General features: G+C 32.9%; 1 protein-coding gene across 1 annotated transcript; it reads left to right on the forward strand.

Moving 5' to 3' along the window:
• Nucleotides 1-242: 242 nt before the first annotated feature.
• Nucleotides 243-18,960, forward strand: LOC129222918 (ras-related GTP-binding protein A-like). Its single transcript, XM_054857479.1, has 5 exons — nt 243-262; nt 3,988-4,087; nt 6,291-6,421; nt 16,056-16,214; nt 18,928-18,960. Exons 1-5 carry the CDS (start codon nt 251-253, stop codon nt 18,958-18,960), a joined length of 435 nt encoding a protein of 144 aa, XP_054713454.1. The 5' UTR covers nt 243-250.
• The last annotated feature ends 1,760 nt before the right edge of the window (nt 18,961-20,720 follow it).

The following is a 20,720-nucleotide window of genomic DNA, read 5'->3' on the forward strand; positions in this document are numbered from 1 at the left end:
CGTTGTTGTGCTGGGGGGGGGGGGGGGACGCTGTGTATTTTCCTCTGTTTTGTGACGTCACATGTCTGCCAGCCGATGTTAATATGACATTATTAGTTTCTAAAAGTTGGCAGTAGATAAACTTCACGTGACAGAAAAATAAAAACAGGAGCGAGCAGCGAGGGCGGCGATATATGTCTTGGTTGTCAATTACTCATTATTAAATTGTAAATTTTTTTCCTGTTTTAAAAGGTGTAGAAACTTTGCTACAATGAAGAAAAAGGTAACAAAATATTTTCTTTCACATTTTATGTAGTAAAATATTTTTCATCTTCTGTTTTTAACATGCAAACAAAGCTTTGCATCACATTAATTTCGCTTTTAATATAGTTTGTGTTAGTTAAAAGTATTAACAAAGCCAATCAACTGGAAATCGTCATGCAACCAGAGAGATTTGGCATTGCGGAGAGATGCGTTTGCCGTTGGAGATCGGATAAATCAACCCTTGAAAGCGATGGGCCGAATTGACAGATGCAGAAGGAAAAAAAGTGCAAGATTGAGATTTTAAAAAATATTTTATTAATGTTGATTAAAAATACTAACTAGAATTTAAAATATTTCTTTTTATTCACATTTTATTCCAGCTTTCTTTACTACGATTTGTGCTTTTAAGTAGTTTAGTGTTGAGTGCAGCGCATACATTAAAAATCTTTTTCCTTAAGACAGGGTGGCGACAGATCAGGGAAAAGTCAGGGGAACTTTATTAATCAGGGAAAAAGTCAGGGAAATATCAGGGAATTTTGAAAAAAAATTTACAACAAATCAGGGGGAAGAAATTGATTTTTTGCAGAAAAAATTTTTTTTTTTTTTTTGCTTTACAAAATTAAGTACTCTTAAATCCATACGCATTTTCCGCCAATTATCTGTTGAAAAAAAAAAATTTAAATTAATGAGGTGCGATTATACACTGCCGCATATTTGTGCATCTTTTTTCCTCAACGTCAAAGTATTGAATCTTACTTTTTAACCACAGGATGAACTTCCTAAGATTGCTTTTTGTGTATGTTAGTTGTTTATTTTACCTAGCTTGAAATTTCCTTTTATGCTTTCAATGCTACGTAAAATAAACTACCATACAGGCAAAGAGGAAGCCTTCAATTATGCCTTAGCTCCTTTGCCTTGATTCCATTGTCTCGAAAGTAATTAGGGGTACTATAATCACGATTTCAAGAAGAAATTTTTGGTTTCTAATTAATACTATAAAAGCTTAAAAGTTATTACTTCTTCGCGTTTTTAATTTAAGTGCTAAAATTGAACTTTCAATTAAAAAAAACTGTTTTTTGCCGTTATGCTATTTGTTGTCACCGCAGGTTATAAAGGTTTTCTTTTCTTCAGACTTTAGTGATTCTTTAATTTTATAACGAAGTTGTATTCTTTTATATATTTTGCAATTAACCAATTGCTTTTTTTTCTCCCTTTTTTTTCCATTGCATTTCCAAGTTTGTTGCAAAAGCAATCTAAGATTTTTTTTTCTCGTTACATACTGAAATCATTTGAAATAGAGTTGTGTACTTAAGAAAATATCTTTATTTTTTTATTGTTAAAATGCTGTATTCATTCATTAAAACCTATGTTCTTGATTAGAGAAAAGCTCCCTATGAATGGTTGTCAAATGGTTTCATCTGTTTTGCATAAATATGTCAATTAGTTAAGAATAACTGCATTACTTCTATTCTTTCACTATTACTTGTTATTCTTGCAGCTGTTTGAAAACTTAGAACTAAAAAAGTAATTGAAATTATTTTGAACTATCATAAATACACATGTTTTTAAAAGTAATTTTAATAGTTTCTTAAATTCATATGCTAAGTGGTTTCTGGAAGTAAAGTTTTTTTAATTTTAATTTTGTATAATCTCTCCATTGTATAAAAATTTAATATACTGTTATGTATGTCATTTGCCCCCCCCCCCCAAAAAAAATTGTCTTGTTTTTTTTTTTTTTTTTAACCATTTTATTTAAAAAAGTAGCATCTTTTTAAAATATATATTTAGTTCAACAACTTTACATAACTTAAAACGTTTAAAATACTGCATTTTATACAAGGGCAGTTCTCAAAAGGTGGGAACAAAAAAGTTAACTTTGAGCAATTTCAAAAATTTTCGAATTTGACATCAATTTTGATTTTATTCTATAGTATGCATACCTAGAACACAATATATGAACATGAAAAGACAGCAGGTATTTGTAAAAATTGTTAATTAGCAAATTAAATCAGGAATCTGTAGGTAACAGATTTTGGACATTGTTTTCCTGTAGGTAACGGATTTTGGACATCATCATAACGTAAGTTTCACCATTTTTGACAATTGTTAATCTGATTTTTAACTTTTCCAATGAAAATTTAATTTACTACTTTTTAAATTTTGCAATTTAATAATAAAGAGGATATTAATGAAATACTTGAATGGCTATACATGCTGCTCTTTACATTTAATAAAGTTTTGGAATGATTTTGAAGAAATTGGTGCAAAGTTAAAAAAAAGCTTCAAATTAAAAATAATACAATTGTAAAAAGTGACATCAGTTTTAATAATGAATATTTTTTCTAATGTCATAAGAATTAAAATGATGTCTAAAAAAATTATTGAAGAAAGAAATTCGTATTTCTATTTGGAGACCGTTTAAATTATGTTTCCAAAAGAAAGAAGAGAAAAAGAATTCTAAAATAATAAAAGTGGAAAAAAAAAAAAAAAAAAATTGCTAGCGCAGGTGATAAAGTCGCCAAAACTGGTACAGCTGACGATAAACTACATTTGTCAAATTGGAATTCCCCTCTGGTAACCTTTAGCTTATCGTATACTGTGTTGTCGCCAACGGAGGTTTGCTTGGCGATTTTAGCGCAAAATGGCTTTCGGTTCGATCATAAGCAGCCATGTTTCTACTGTAATTTATGTATTGTTCAATGTGTAACATATTAATTATGCAGAATACCAATGGATTAAAGAAGATAACATTATAATAATGTTTTTTATTGAGGTTAGAAGACAGTAGATCATCAAAAATTATGAATAAAATGGACAGAATTATCGGCGTCAAGATCGTAACGCCATTTGGACATCTCACATGTACGTTTAAAAAAAATTATTTTTCTTCTAAGATACTGCATAAAAGCTTATGAAAACACTTTTAAACAATTAAAAATTGATTCCGAGGCTCGATAAACACCTTTAAAATGAAAACATCATATACTTAGTTCTCAAAAAATAGCATTTTAAAGATCGTAAATTTTGGACATGCATCAAATTTCAAACCTACTATTTTCTAAAATCGTTTACAAAGTGAATAATCTGTCTTTACTTTTGTTATTTGTGTAAAATATTAACAAAAAATTATTCAGTGTAAGATTAATACCTTTAAATTTTTTTTGAAACGTATGGAAATAATTTAAAAAAATTTTTCTTTAATGGTACATTTGCTCAGTTAACGTTTTGGTATGTCCAAAATTGCGCCTTTTAGCAAAGAAAATATTTTTTTAAGGGCATTTAAAGAGCATTTTTTCCATAATTTATGTCAATTCTTGTCTCTATACAGTATTATAATTTAACTCAAAAATTTTTGAGTTAATTAAAATGAAAGTTATTTGGTGTTGAAGCTTCAAAGTTGAGGTCTGTGTTTGCTCCCACCTTTTGAGAACTGCCCACAAACATACAATGGATTTCAAGTAAAGCAAAGAAAGAAAACCATTATCATTGGTAATGTAAATCAGGGAAATTTGGTGAACTTAATCAGGGAAAAGTCAGGGAACTTTTTTTCAGAATTCCTGTCGCCACCCTGTAAGAATATATTACGATGCCCCGCTTACTCCCGAAAATATGGTAGTTATTAAATTTCAAAATGGTTTTTAATTTAAAAACTCATTCATCTAAATTGAAAAATTTTACACAAATGATACATATTATTTCATCTATAATTTTAAAAGAGTATTACATTTTGAATTATCTATTTAGGTTCTCCTCATGGGAAAGAGTGGTTCTGGAAAAACCAGTATGAGGTCTATAATCTTTGCAAATTATATTGCACGAGATACTCGTCGGTTAGGAGCTACAAGTGAGTCTAGTTTTCAATGTTGTTTTTTTTTCTTTTAAGCGGCAGTGAAATTTTATGTGTGAAGTTCTCTGATTTTATGACTGTTATTCTATATTTTCTTACCTAGCATCTCGTCTCCTCTAACCGTAACTTTTGATTATCTATTTACTTGCTAGCCTTTTCTCAATTGGGTTCGTTTCTTGACTGAGCTGCTTCATTTTACAGGTTTTTTTCCCATTTCAGTTACATGTTTTAAGGCTCTCAAGCAGGGTTGGCTTTTCTGCCGGCAGAAACTAGTTTTTGCCGTGCCAGTGCAGAAACTGGTTATAACCGGTAAAAACCGGTAGAAACTAGCAAAAACTTTAAAATGTCTTTAATAACTCAGGTAATTTGTAAATGATATTTGTTTAAGTAAACTAAAAAAATAAACATCATGTTAAAAAATAAAATCCAATGCTAGTGCTCTTGATTTAGTTCAGAAAGGGAACTTTTCAATTGCAGAGGCTCAGAATATTTGGATTAATCTAACAAAAGATGAAAAATCATATGGGTGCTTAAGAAAGATGAATGATATACAGAATTAAACAGGCATTGCTTGATTGTAATTTGCTCACTTATATGCTTCCTCTAAATTGTTTGTGATTGAAATTATCATGTCATGTGCTTCAAGAAGAAAGTGCCAGAATTTTATTTGCCTAAATTTTGTACCTAATGTCAAAGCTTTGCAAAACAAATTGGCCCCATTTCTCAAAACTTATTTTTCTAGTCAAATTTTTACCACAACCCCAGTTACTACATGGTGAACCAGTTTTACAATAGATGAAAGTTTCATGTACATTGCTTGCTCCTTGATGCATTCTCTGCTAGCTCTTCTGTTTCAAGAATATTCTAAAATTTCTCATTTGTGCATATTGGCAAGCTTATTTAGATTTGTGAATCCACATTTTCTAAGAGGCAATTGCTGGGTCCAAACAATAACATTTGATTTTCAATTTTGATAATTTTGTTACAAAATTAGTGCTTAACAATTAATTATTTTATCCATGCATTTCTGTTGTATATCAAGAATTAATTTTTCATTTTGTGAGTTTTTGCCAGTTTCTGCCGCAAAGTGGCAGAAAGTGGTTTTTGCCATGCCGGTTTTAACCGGTTTCTACCAGTGGTTTTAATCACCTCAGCAGAAACTTGCCAACCCTACTCTCAAGAAAAGTTACACGTTTTTGGGACCTTCCCCACATGCAGTACGGAAAGAGCTTTGTGGAGTAGGGGCTAATCTTCCCCCTGATGACATATCAGTTTTTGTTTCACCTAAATTATTTGGTATTTAGAATTTCACCCTTTTCATATTTTGATAGATTTTTCATGTGTCAGTTTCTTCTTTTCTTTTTGTTAATTATATTATTAGTTTATATATAATTTGAAATTAGGTAGGGCTGTATTCCATAATTGGTAAACAAAAAATACGGTTTTCTGCATTGAATGAAAATTTCAGTATAATACCATAGTGCAAAACTAATTAAAAATTTTTTTACGAATATCATCACATTTAAAGTAATTTTTATGTAAGAGAAAACTCAGATTTAAATTTTGTTGCTTTTCAATTTTTCTTAGATTTTATGATGTATTTATCTTTTAATGTACATTAACCTTACTACAGTAAAACCCCTCCTAACTGACATCCCTCAAAGGCGGACAATTTTTAATTCCCCAGCTCCAATACAAATAACATTATTAAACCCTTCTTCTGCGGACAAGAAAAATTGTCCCGTAAGTGTCCACGTTAGAGGGATTTTACTGTATTAAGACCATTCTGACTTATGTGGGGGAATTTTCCACATTAAGACTGGTGGGGGCAATGAAACCCTCTTAATGACACTTTTTTTACACCTAGTATGTTGTTATCAAATTTTAATTTGTATTCATTATGTATTTTTCTAGTATGAATATTAGAATTGAATTCGGGACAGGATCAAGTGAAATAATCTGAGAACTTTCCAAAAAATTCCTACTCATATTTAATAGTGTTAAAATTATTTCGGGAGGAGCCCGGTACCCTTTAGCACTCTCCCTTAAATGTGCCTTGTATTTGTCTTTTCCCTCATTATTTGTTTTAAATGTTTATTCATTCATTGTTCTGTTTAAAAATATATTTTTTTTCCTTTTGATTGCAGTGTAACACACATTTTATTTATGCAGATTTTTTAAATTTTTTGCACATTTACAGTTGATGTCGAACACTCTCATGTACGCTTCCTGGGAAATCTTGTATTGAATTTATGGGACTGTGGAGGTCAAGAAGCTTTTATGGAGAATTATTTTGCTAGTCAAAGAGATAATATATTTAGGAATGTGGAGGTTTGTTGCTATATATTTCTTATTGCATGAAATAATTAATTTTTGTTAAATTTAATTTTTTTTCCTTCGGAATATATATTTGCCTCAGGGCCAGACTAACATTAGTCGAAAAATGGCGATTTTCATTTTCATGTTATTACTGCATGACTGGGGCTGGTTGTGACAGAGGTAGGCTGTTACAGTGGAAATTGTGGCTAAACAAATATTGCTGTAAATAATTTTAAAATAGACAAATAATTGAGCCATCAACGACCCTCACATAGCACAACGTATTGACACTGCACTTCCGTGAGAGAAGTTAGAGAAAGGTGCTGTCAAAACTGCATTTGTGTGATAGTTTCATTTTTTCTTAATATTGGTCTACAACTAGTTTTAATGAAATAAAAGCTGTTTATTGGCATATAATTTCTGCCCTAGCTCTTTCTTTCTATAACATATCTGCGTTCAAGACAAAGCTTCCAAACATCTTTTAACATCACCAAAGATAGTCTAAAATTGCCTTTTTCACGCTTCAATTTCGAAAAGTTTTTGGAAGGAAGATTTGAACCCTACTCCTTTTCTTAATGTCATCAAAGAAAGCCTACACTTTCATTTCCCTGAAGGGAAGGGCGATTGCCCCCAAAGTCCCTCCCTTGCATCTGTCCTTGGTATTAGTTTAAGAGTACATAAAATAATAAGTAAACCATAGTTAAAATTAAACAAGAGTTACAAATGAGTTAATAAAAAACCTGTCATAATTTTCTAGTGGTAATAAATTGCATGAGGACACATTTTTTTTTCTACTAAAAAAAGGATTTTACACTTTAAGCTGGCAAAACCCCTATAATATATGCTTGAAAATTCATCATGTAGGTACTAAATGTTATAATTAGGACGATTGCAATTTCAAAAACCCGTTCGGGACGACAGCCGCCGAAGCCAGTGCTCCCTCAGGACGGCAGCTTTTACACGCGGACTGTGCGTACAGGCCAGGGCAATTTCTCCCACTAAGCCTAATTCGCAGTTTCAGAAAGTACACATTACATAACAATGAATAGAATGTTCACTTCACATAGAAACGAAACCATTTTTTAATATATGATAAAATACATATGTCATAATTTCAATCATAACAAAAAAATTTAATGGAACAATAAAAAAATACAAAATATATTGTTTTTTACTGTAACTAAGATTATTAAAATTAGACAGTATATTTTGCACAAAACAGGAAAAATGGTTGCGCTTAATTTTTGTGAAATACTTGAAGAATATTGTAACATTTCATATTTTAAAGCCTCATGAAAAATTTCAAAGCACTGAGCAATGTGCATTGCACATTTTACACTCATAGATAATGTTAAGTCTTTTATTCTGCTTCGAGCAAACAACACATCTCCGTCTAAATCCTTTCCCTTCTTTTTCAGCGTATAATTTTAGAAAGTATCTACCAGGGTTCGTACGCTCCGGGAATTCCGGGAAAACCGGGGTATTGTCAGGGAAAATGACACTGTCAAAAATGTCAGGGAAAAGTCAGGGAGATTTCAAATTTTGTCCTCCAAAAAATTTTTTTTCCCAAGGAATTAAGTACCATGTGGTCTAGTCTTCGTTTTTATTGTGATTTCACGAAAAAAATTGTAAATTTTTATCTAAACCGACTGGCACTTAAAAACTGCAATCGAAAAATGAACGTTTTTTTCACAACGAAAAATGCGCCAAAAGAGCGAAGATTTTCTTGCATGGAGTCAGTGAGGGGAACGCATTTCTTTCTACTGCCTAAAGTTATAGATGGGTTGCCACAACATTCTATTCGGTTCAGGGTTCGTACGCTTCGGGAAAACTTAAAATTATCATTTAAAATGACATAGTCAAAAATGTCAGGGAATTTTCCAAATGTGTCCCCAAAATTTTTTTTTTCCCAATTTTTCCCCAGGGAATTTGGTTTTATGAGATCTAATCTTCATTTTTATCGATGTATTAAAAAAAATTGTAACAATTTTATAGCAATGAAAAAAGTGGCGACCCAAAAAATCTTCAGCAGCCGCCATTTTTGGCTCTCAGTAGTTCCCAAGGGAAAAAAAATCAGGTGAACAGCAATTATGCACAAACTCAAAAGGAGAGAAGACAATTTACTGCTTCGGAAGCACAACCTGTAGATGGGAGGGTCGATCGGGGAAAATCGTTTTTATTTTTTTTTTTTTGATCGAAAATCATTTCAGCTACGTGTGAAACGTAGTCGCCATCTTTGGTCATTCACAAGATGGAAGTAGATACGACCCTAAAATGCCTAAGTTTCTAAAAACAAAGCAGAATTGGATGTTTTCTTTAATTGAAAACTGATGAAAATAACAAAAAATGGTCCACAAATTGTTTTTCTATAAGGTCAGTGTGCCTAAATGAGATGCAATTTCCTCTGAGTTTGTCACATTTAGGGAATATTTGACCATATTTCGAGTTTGCTGGTGCTTGAGTTGAAAAAGACTGAATATAATTATTCTTTTATTCTTAAACTAATTTGTTTTGACCAAATTATATTTTTAGCTACTAGTAAAAAGATAATAAATCATTGTCACATTTAGGTCATTTTTGTCACATTTAGGATAGCTAAAACCTAAATGAGACATTCAATGTGCCTAAATGTGACAATTGTTTATGCACCTCAGATAACCCCACTATAAAGTCATCATCAGATTTTTAAACATTGACCAACAATTTCATTTAAAACAATTCAGAAAAGAAAAAATTTTTCTATTGACTTAATGATAAAAATATGTGAATTACAGAGACAACAAACACTATTTGCAACAAAAATGATCTTTATTACTTGTGACATTGCTTCATTAATTAAATTTTTGATACTTAGTTATTTCTGGGACACTGTAGTTATTACGAGAATTTAATAGATGAGGGGATGGGATAATTTCTTGTATTTTTTTTATGTCATAAAAAACTTTATCGCAGCGTTCGGGCCACTTCCAAGTTTTTGGACCACTCATAGCCATGGTACTAACCTCTACTTCATCACCAAGTACACTTGTAACAATCCCTGGGAAGAACTCCCCCTCATATTCAACTATAACATAGTACCCAACCTGAACTTTATTTTCAGGCTCTATTGTTGTTGTTTCAGCCATTTTAGCTGGGGATAGGCTTATTGAAAAATCTTCTTCGTGCACAGAAGAATCACTATTGTGGAGAGAAAAGGCCTCTTCGTCTGTACTTGTTTCTGCTTCCTCTCTTTTACTTTTCACTTTTTTCGTTTTCTTTACTCCAGCGTTTTTAAATTTTGGCTGCTTATTTTCTTTTTCTGATGGATCGTTTTGTCTTCCTGAAGCCGATTTCGCTTTCATGCGCTTTGCCTGTTTCTCTAATTTCTCTTTTTGTTTCTGTTCTTTTTCTTCCTTCTCTTCACGCATTTTCTTCAAGTAGGCTTCAGTGGTAAGGCATTCAGCAAAGTTGGCCCCAACTGCCTTTCTCTTCCTAGGAGGATTTGGGGTAGATGTTGATATAGTTTTTAACAGACAGTTTTCAAACGATTCGGAGGATCCTTGAACAGGAGACATTTGAGGTTGCTGCATTCCTGTTGATTGTTGAACTTGCTGCATCGCTCACTGTTGAACCAAAGGTCTATCGCAGCAAAGCCTTTTGAAATAGTCGTTCATTCTTTGCAGAAATGCAAAATCTTCATCTGAAATGCTACTATCCAATGTGAGATTTGTCTGTACAGACTTGTCACACTTTGAAAAGCTGCTTCTGACAATTTGGGCACTTGTACTTGCAAAAGGGACTGGTTCTGGAAAAGGAATACTTTGGGCACTTGTACTGGCTATATTGGCTGGTTCCAGAAATGGAATGCTTGGGACTTCAGTCATAAAAGCACGGGAAGATTCCAAATCATCGGGAAGTGTGCCTTGATTTTCTTTTGCCAGGAGGACTTCAAGGCAAAATTCATCCTCGATAGCAGCACTACCATAATCCTCATTACTAAACGTAGGAGCAAATGTTAAGCTCTCACTTACTTTGCTTTTTTTCCGCTTCAGATTTTTTATATCGTTTTAATGCAATCGGGTCAAATTGTGATTCAGAGATTGCCATTCTATTGAATGGAAAGATTCCAGTTTTCCTGAACCCGGCTTTGCAGATGCTCGGCGATAGCATACCCCATACTTTACCAATTTCTACGAGGAAACGAGTTTTCCCCATTGGTTTCCCATGGCTTGATCTAATATAGTGGGAAACATTAGCCTCCCAAGCTGCTTTTAAAGATTTGAAAAATGACACATCTATTGGTTGTAAAATGTGCGTGGTATGAGGTGGTAATTTTATGATACTTATGTTTTCCTCCACAGCTTTGATGACAACATCCAAGGAAACATGGCTGATGTGCCCATCCAGAATTAAAACACAAGGACGAATTTTAATTTCTGAAATGAATACATTTTTGAACCACCTGAAAAATGAGTCCTGGGTCATCCACCCATTTTCAGTAATGTCCACGGATGTGCCAGGATATTTTTCTAACTCCCCATCAAGCCACGATTGCTGGACTGACTTTGCGGCAAACAAAACGTGTGGGGGCAGAATTCTGCCAGATGCAGATACACAGGCTAATACCGTTGTTGATTCTTTGCCAGATCCGAAGATCTGGCGTTTTGCATTTTCTCCAACAGGAGCTATTACTTTGGTCCTGCTAGGATCAAATCGAACAGAAGTTTCGTCTAAGTTAAAAATTGCATCCGGTTTGTCCCACACATCGGCAGCTGTAAAGTTTTCTTCTAGAAGATCAAAAAATTCGTATATAACAAAAGGGTCCCTCTGTTGCTTAAATCTTGAAGCCTCCATGTTCTGAGCAACTTTGAGCTTTAAATTATTTCGTACCATAAATGCACGAAGCCATTTCCATCCTGGACGGCCATCATGAAAGGGGGTGGAAAGTTTGTTCTGCAGCACAAACTGCTGCACAGCATCGCACAAATGTTCTTTGCTTAGTGCAAATCCCCATTTATTCATGGTTCTCAAACTTGTTGCTATTATGTTTTCTGTTTCCTATAAAGAAAAAAATAGATTAACATTGCCTTATAGCCCCCTTTTAAAAAAGATTTGCATTAAAATGAAATTAAATATTAAATAAATACAGTTGAGTCTCTAAGTTCTAAGGGACCGGCTGAAAGCTTTGAGTTATTTTCCACGCCTTCCTTTAAGAGTTAGGAACCTGATGGAAATTTCAATATGAAGGAATATTAGAGTTATTACACATCAAGTTATCGAGACGGCGACGGGTTTTTTTTTTGCTACTCAAATCTGAACTTCGGGAGTGAACTGTTAACAAGACCACAATCATTACTGATGCTCATTATGAAAACTGAAATTTTGGTTTACCTGTGACAGTGCTGTGGGGCGACCTTTGGTCCGTCCTACTATTGATGGCGCAGGTCTCTTTGTCCATCCTTTTGCTTGGCCATGTATAGTTGAGTGAGGTATGTTGTACTTCCGATGGGCCTGCCATGCAGTTAATTTTCCAGATTTTACATCATCTACAGCTTGCTTTAGCTCTTCAACAGTATAGGATTTTGATGTAGATGCTTTATTCATAGTTGCCTGCAATGATATGCAAAAAAAGATGAAGTTCTACTAATTTATATTCTAATCTTTTTTTGTTTTTTCAAAATTACAAAATTAAATTGATATATTTTTTCCTCTGGTGTGAAGCATGGAGGGCACTTATCTGTTGTCCCAATTTTCATAGATTTGAAGCTATAATGTAGGAGCAGTAAGGTCACTACTGGACAGCAGGGGGGGGGGGCGCCCTGGGCGTCACCCGTTTGGAGGTGAGATCTAAAGTGGAATTGCAAATTTTTGAATATTGTTCAATTTAGAAATTTCCCCCTTTCTTTAAAAAAAATATATGTACTCTATCAACAAGGTTGCATACTACGGGGGGGGGGGAGGGGGGCTTGCATTATGAGACAAACTTTGAAGGGGTTGATACCAAATTGGATTTAATAATTTAATATTTTCATGGTCAAACACTTAAACCTTTTTCTTGCGTTGGGGGGGGGGGGGGGGGGGGGGGGTGACACCATAAGTTACCATCCTGTGTGTCACCCATGCCACTGCGTAGGAGTATACAAGAAATCATTTTTAGTTTTAGCTAAGCTATCACCTTTTCCACCTGCCTCAATACCAAGGACAATGCAAAGTGCAATTCCTAAAATAGAGTAGGTCCTTGATTAGTGATTGAGTTTATATGTTTTAATTTTTGAAAGATGACAAATACTATTCCTTGACTTGCACATGCAGCCAGCATGCATAAATTAAGTTGCCTTCCCCCTCCCTTTCCCTAATTTCATTATCTTTGGAGTGCAAAAAATCAGTTAATTGCAGTTAAAAATGAAGCAAAAGTATCTCCTTTTTTTTGTTTTTCAGTTTAGCAATAGAATTTTTACAGTTGAAATACGTTTAGAACCCAAAGTTCTACTGTTTAAATTTTCTCATTTTCGTTAATAAGCACGCCATTAGTACTAAAAATTTTCAGCTTTTATTAACTTTTTGTTTTCAGAATGCATAAATTCGCTTAGTTTTAAACATTATTTACTCAGCGAACGCAAAACAAAAACAAAAAAATCTACGGAATATTGTCACGTGACTTATTCATTACACGTGGCTCAAAAAACTTCAATGACTTGTTTTTTTTTCAACATATCATTAAAATAAATGAATGAAATAAAAAAAAAGAAATTATGCGCTTTCCGTTTGCACTTTTTTACCCAGCGAACGCAAAACAAAAAAAAAAAAAAAAAAAATCCACGGAATATGAATTGCCACGTGACTGTTTCATCATGTGACTCAAAAGAAACTTCAGTTACTTTTTTTTTCTTTCTAACATGTTATAAAATAAATAAGTAATTGAAATAAAAGCATGAAATCATGAACTTACCTTAAATATTGGTCAAATAAAGAGCTTTTCCGCAACTCCGCATTTAGGGTATCCGATTTGCCGCTATTAGGTCGCTGAACGGTCCAATTGTGATACGATGCCAAAATGCGACGAATATTTTCGAGCGTCGCTAATTACCACAGATCATGTCCTTCTCCTCTCAATTTCCAATAGGTGAAAGATGTGTTCAAGGTCGGGCTGTGGGCGTAGTTTATTTGACCTTGGAGGATGAGACAACCTTGAACATCGCTTTTTCGCGCTAGCGCGTCGCATTTAGGGAATGTTGGGGGAGCTCGATTTTGGAAGACACAAAGAGCTGTGGGGAATACCCTGAGGGAAATGCTTTAAATGCGATGTAGAGTTTCGGATTTCGTTCCCGAAATGCGTAGTTTTCATTACATCGCATTTGGGTACGATTCTTATTCCAAGATTTTTGGTAAAAGTACATTGTCGCATTTATGGGTCATCACATTTAGGCACATTGACCTTAGTTATTTAAAATAATTTTCTTGAGAAATGAAAAATTTTGTTCTTAAAACTTAATCTTATCCTCACTGCCTCGGACGCAAATGTGATAAAAACTTTTCAATGAATTGTAGTTTCATGAAGATTTATTATTTTTTAATTGTCTTCATGCGACAAATTAAAAAAGCTATTTCTTATTTTTGGGCATAGCCGCCATATTTGGTCATTCCCAAGATGGAAGTACACAAGACTTTTTAAGTGCCTAAGTTCCCGAAAACGGCATTGGATGTTAATTGCAATGCAAACGAAAACAACACAAATTGTGCCTTTTTTTCCGGATAATTTGTAATCATTTTCTGGAAAAATGCAAAATTTAATCTTCATAACATTTTTTGTTTTAATTGATTTAGACTCTTATGTGCTAAATACTGACTATTTTGCTTTTATTGTAGCTTTTTAAGGATTATTAATTATTTATTACTACTTTTATACTACAAATCCAAAAATCTACTTATTATTTTAAATTTTTCACTTTGTCGCCATATTTGATCGTTTGCACAATGGAAGTAGACTTAAACTTCCAGAAACAGAATTGGATGTTTATATCAATGAGTAACATTGAAAATAACATTAAATGTGCAAAAAGTTATGAATTTTTGGAAATTAACTATTACTTTCTGGAAAAGAAAATTTGAAATTTTAATGTAAGCGTCCTTTAATATGTGAAAAAAAAAAAAAAAAGATTATTGGCATTGGCCTATGATCGGCGGATGTTGATTTTTGTTACTATGCATTACATGGTATGCCGATTGATACAACAAGTTAACCATATTTATACTGAAATTTAGCTTTGCATTTTGCTCAATATGTTTTGTGTAACCTACTTATAAGAAAATAAAAAGTATTGTAAACCAAAAGCGGATGCTAAAAGGTTGCTGCAGGACTACAGCAAAACGCTATAATATTACGCGTGACATCAAAGAAACGCTAAAATAAGTTGAAAGTACTCTGTTTTCAACAAATAGTAAACAAATTAAAACAATTTTGAACAAAATGTTTAAAGAAAACTTAAAATTTTGACAGAGAAAACAAAGGAAAAAAATTCTTTTTTTTTTTTTAAATCTAAGGGGAGAAGTTTCAGTTCTTCTGCATTGCTACTTTAAACAATTTTAATTATTTTGAAAATATTACTATTTAAACTTAAATTTTGAATGAAGCGAGTAACCTGGAATTTTCTAAAAAACAACCTGGAAAACCTGGAAAAGTCAGGGAACTTTTTTTAACCAAAAGTGTATGAACCCTGTCTACAGTATGAAGAACTAAAATAAAAATAATTTATAGTTTCAATGTCGTCTAAAAGATCCATAGATGGATCAGTCATAAATTTAGATATTTCCTCCTCGTAAAGATGACGGGTTCACCATGGCTACACAAATGAATCTAAAAGTAAAACCCCTTTCTAGAATATCTCTCATGAAATCCCATTATAAATGGAATCGAAACTAGAAACATCCATTTCAAAATGAGTATGCGTTTCCCTTTTCATTTGTAGCACATGTTTATATTTTTTTTCACGAAATCCAATAAATCACACACTTGATGAACCCCATTCTGACGTCAGAGAGAAAAATACTAATGTTCTAGACCAATCATCTGGACGGAACATGGATAAGTAACTCCATCTGATAGTAAACATTTCATTCCGAAATGGAGCCGCACACTAGCGTCGCTCGGATTCTTGAGTAGTATACGCCAGAACGCAAATAACCGTGATTCGGACGGGACAAGCAGCCGACGCAAACGCATGTCGTTAGTCCTGAACGGGTTAACAAAACTCACAATCGTAAAAACAGGCAACTCACTCACAATTTAGTAAATTATGCAATCCTAATCTTAAACTCATTCAACTACTTTATATCTCCTTCAAAAATTATTTCTAAGTTATAAACGCTACATTTTAAACAACATATTATGTATTGAATCATTACAATGTAATTCTGTATTAAATTTTTTTTGACTATTAACCAGTGTTATGAGAGCACAAGTCTCAATCCTTGTATGCACCAGGCAAACGATTTTACGCGCTCTTGCAAAGTAATAATAGTGTGACTTATATTAGTTTGGCTTTGAAGTACAGATATATGATTTTAATTTAATTACTTGAACTCATGTGTATCATTCCTTGTAATTTTAAATTTGATTTATAAGTTTTGTGTTATTATGTGTTTAATAATATGAAAAATGTTCCTTTAGGTACTTATATACGTTTTTGACGTTGAATCTCGTGAATTAGAGAAAGATATGCATTATTATCAGTCATGTCTGGAAGCTATTTTACAAAGCTCACCAGAAGCCAAAATATTTTGTCTCATTCATAAAATGGATTTAGTGCAAGAAGATCAAAGAGATGTGGTAAGATTTCTTCAATAAATTTTTGAAGGTTTTTAAATTTTGTCTTTGTTTAATTTTATTATTATTATTTTTTTATAACTTAAGATTCTACGTTATGATTTGTAAATGAAATAAAACTCCATTTTTAAGTCTTTCAAGAGACGGCAGTAAGACTGTATAAATGGAAAGATAAGCCATTCCATTTCATGAAATATACCGACAGCTCAGTCATTTCCAGCCGAGGACTGCAGTTTCGTCCTTATTAGCACTCATCAGCTCGGCATAGGAAAGTGACTGAGCTGGAGATGGAAAACCTCTTAAGGAAGCCAAGAGTGCGAAACAAACTGGTAGCTAATATGGAATTAGCAGAGCAGACGAGTGACCGAAGCAATGGTTCGGTTTCCTTAAGAGGTTTTCCATTTTCAGCTCAGTCACTTTCCTATGCCGGGCTGATGAGTGCTAATAATCACGAAACTGCAGTCCTCGGCTGGAAATGACTGAGCTGGCGATGTATTTCACGTATTTCTCTTTAGCCCTGGCTAATGGGTGATAATTTACTGAATATACATTCCATTTCAGTTCAAGCAGGGCCTGTCACATGACCATCACCTTTTTTTTTTGAAAAAAATGCAGTATTTACAACTAAAGGACACATCAAATATCCCAAAAAGATTTGGCAAGGAAATTTTTTTTTTCTTAAGTTACAACCTACTAAAATTCTGCACAAAATTAGCCATTTTGGAAAAAACCAGCAAAACACTAAATTTGAAATGGACACTATTTCAAAAGTATTTAACCTATTTGAATAGTTTTTTTTTCTATAAACAAATAAGGACCCATATATCATCTAGACATCGTTTTTGAAACTTTAGTTAGGTTTTTTGATAAAGAAAAAATATTATTTTTGTGGTGAAAAAACTGAATTTTTACCAATTTTATTTTTTTTCTCTATGAAAAAAAAAGTTTTTTTACTAAACGAAGATGTCAGTCTAAAGCCCTTATATGATAGTTTCATAACTAATTTTATTATAATCCTTAGATTAGTGGTTGGAAGTAGCGCGCTACAAGTAGCGACGCTACTGTAGTAGCTACATTTTTAGTAGTTTGTAGTGTAGCACACTACTTTTCAAAAAATGTAGTGTAGCGAGTAGTTTGATACCAAAAAATGTAGTTTGTAGCGATTTCTGGAAACTACATTTAAATAAAGTTTCAAAAAAAAAAGAAAAGAAGAAGAAAGAAACGAGATTTCAAATGAATTTAACTGATACAACTCTTATGCGAGTACCAATCAGATTCAGACGACTCTGAAAAATACGAGCTGACCTCAGATTGACGCCAAACATTCTTTCAGGCCTCGGAACTAGTCCCTTTTCTAGCTATTTGTCTCTTTTTTTTCTTGAGTGTCTCTTAAGTCTGTTTTCATGATTTAGTCTCTAAAATCTCTTTTTTTTTTTCGGTGAGTGCTATGAAAATCTTACTTTTGACGCCTGTTGAAACGATTTCAGTTCGCGGAATTTCGTTTAGCAAACATACGCAGCTTGACATCAGATCGCTTCTAATGATCAGAAAAATGGCTGAAAAAAAGAAGCTTTGTCAATAGAGAGTAGTGCAATAAACCACTCCCTACTTGCAGTTTTTTTTTTTCAAAGAGCTACTGTGTGAAGCTTGAGAGGGGGGGGGGGATAGTCCTTAAGCCCTCTCTGTCCCCAATTCTAGGATAAGCTGTAAAATTCAGAAGCTATCAATACAGAATAGACTTTTTTCATTGTGAATATGTAGTTTTATTTTTCTTCTTATTTTTTTTTTGCTTTTGTGAACTTAATTTTAGGGGGAAGTATCGAATTTCAAAGGAATAAACATTTGCTTTTCAATTACTTCTGAATTAAAATAGAATATTTGTTGAAAACCTGTTTAAAAAATGGAAGATTAAAACGATAAAAAAAATGCAAACATGGAGCCACATGCTTCGCGGAAAATTGGTTGCTGTGTATAAGATATCAATCTTTTTGCATCCTTCAAATATTTCAATTAGTTTTCAGTTTGGAAGCTCTTATATGCAAATGTAGGACAGCTTTTTTCATTTTCATAATTTATTTTATCATTATTATTTTTTCTTTTTGTGAACTTTATTTCAGGTAAACATTGGATCGGAAAGGCATAAGCATTTGATTTTACATTTATTGAAAAACTGTTTTAAAATAAATTAAAGTAATGGAAGAATAAAAGTATGCGAACATGGAGCCAAGTGCTTCGCCGAAAATTGATCGCTGTGTATTAGATTTCAATCTCTTTGCATCCTTCAAATATTTCAATTATTTTTCAGTTTGGAAGCTATTATATGCAAATGTAGGACAGATTTTTTTATTTAAATAATTTATTTTGTGATTATTATTTTTTTTTTCTTTTTGTGAACTTATTTTCAGGGAAACATCGAATCGGAAAGGCATAAGCATTAGATTTTTAATTTGTTGTGAGCTAAAATAGAACATTTATTGAAAAGCTGTTTAAAATAAATTAAAGTAATGGAGAAATAAAAATTTGCGAACACGGAGCCACGTGCTTCGCCGAAAATTGATCACTGTGTATTAGATTTCAATCTCTTTGCATCCTTCAAATATTTCAATTATTTTTCAGTTTGGAAGCTATTATATGCAAATGTAGGACCGATTTTTTTATTTAAATAATTTATTTTATGGTTATTATTATTATTTTCTTTTCGTGAACTTTTTTTCAGGGAAACATCGAATCGGAAAGGCATAAGCATTAGATTTTTAATTTGTTGTGAGCTAAAATAGAACATTTATTGAAAAGCTGTTTAAAATAAATAAAGTAATGGAAAAATAAAAGTTTGCGAACACGGAGCCACGTGCTTCGCCAAAAATTGATCGCTCTGCATATTTTTTTATTACGTAATTTTTTTATGAACTTAGTTTTAGGGTAGAAAGAAATAAGCATTTGATTTTTAATTTGTTGAAAATTTAAATAAAACATTTTTTGAAAAGCATTGGAAAAACAAGACTGAAAATTATAAAATAATAATAATATGCCGACATGACGTTGTTATTTCTTATTTTACTTTGTATGCACAAAGGGGGTACCGACCGAGGGGGGGGGGGGGGAGGTCATGCCTCAGACTGCGGCATTGAAATTTTTTGGGGAGGGTTGTTTTGAGAGGTTTTTTTTTTTCATTTTTAGGGGGAGGGCTCTTGCTTTTTTTGTGGGGGTGAGCGTCTTTGCAAAATTTAGGGGCGATGTGCCCTTTTTCTATGGGAGAGGGGGGCACCCCTGATTTAACGTAAGCTTCGCAGAGAACTGATTATTGTATTTTAGACTTCAATCCTTTTGCATCCGAAAATAATACAATTATTAAGTTTAAAAACTATCACAACCTTGTATGAAATGGCTTTTTCATTGCAATAAACTTACTTTAAGGAAAGTACCATATTTGAAACAAATAAACATTTGATTTGTTATTTGAAATTAATTTAAAAATAATTAAGTAATAAAAACAAATATGCAAACTTTGCAACATGTTTCGCAGAAAATTGCTTGCTGCATTTCAGATTTCAATTCTTTTGCGTATTTATTATTATTTTTGCTAGATATTTCAAGGAACTTTTCTTTTCAGTTTTGTTTCAAAATTGAAGTAAAACTTAGCTTTAAAAGTTTTTTCTTCTCAAAATTGAAATTATAATCCTTTTCTATCTTGCAAATATTTCAATTAGTTTTAAATGTGGAAGTTATTTTTATCATATTAACCAGGGCCGATCCTAGCAGGTGTGCAGAGTGTGCACCGCACAAGGGCGGCCAAAGCAAGGGGCGGCCGCAGGCCGCATCATATAATTCTTTTAATCAAGCAAAATTCCCCAAGAATTTCGCAGAAGATAACTCATAATAAGTCAAATAAATGTGCTGAATTTTAAAGGTTCAATTATCAAGTAAGTGCCGATTTCCCGACAGCATAGCATAGTTTAAGAAAAATAGATTGTTGGGGAACATTCTGTTGGTTTATCGTCCATTAATATCTACTCTTTACACACATGCTTCATTTGGTTGCAAAATTTATGACAGAACTGGTAATCAGGCATGGATACAGGGGAGGGGAGATGAGGGAAATAGACTCCTCTTGAAGCATGAAAGGGTTCCTTCTAAAAGGAGCAATTAGGGCCCAGGGCGACTACTACCCCCCAAGCTTTTATAGACCTAAACAATGAAGACATACAGTGGAACCTCCTTTAAGGGACACCTCTATTTAAGGGACATTTTTTTTGGTCCCAGTCCCTTTGAATAGGGACCTCCATGTATTTGCCTCTGAATAAGGGACACTCTATTTAAGGGACAAATACAGAGAAAACTTACAAAAATCAATGTGTAAATATATACAAAGAATTGAATTTACAACAATTTAAGTGTCTCAAATTCAACTAGTAAAATTTTGACATTGTAAAATTTTTGCTTTACATCCAAGTTTTTTCCTCACAGCAACTTATTCAAGTAGGCTAACAGCCAATGGATAGTCAACGACCC

The sequence above is a fragment of the Uloborus diversus genome, chromosome 5 (genome assembly GCF_026930045.1).
Source record: "Uloborus diversus isolate 005 chromosome 5, Udiv.v.3.1, whole genome shotgun sequence".
NCBI lineage: Eukaryota > Metazoa > Arthropoda > Arachnida > Araneae > Uloboridae > Uloborus > Uloborus diversus.

Coding starts and splice junctions, on each gene's coding strand:
- LOC129222918 (XM_054857479.1), top strand. Junction 6,422..16,055: donor ATATATTTAGGAATGTGGAG/GTTTGTTGCTAT, acceptor ATGTTCCTTTAG/GTACTTATATACGTTTTTGA. Junction 16,215..18,927: donor AAGAAGATCAAAGAGATGTG/GTAAGATTTCTT, acceptor ACTTTTTTTCAG/GGAAACATCGAATCGGAAAG.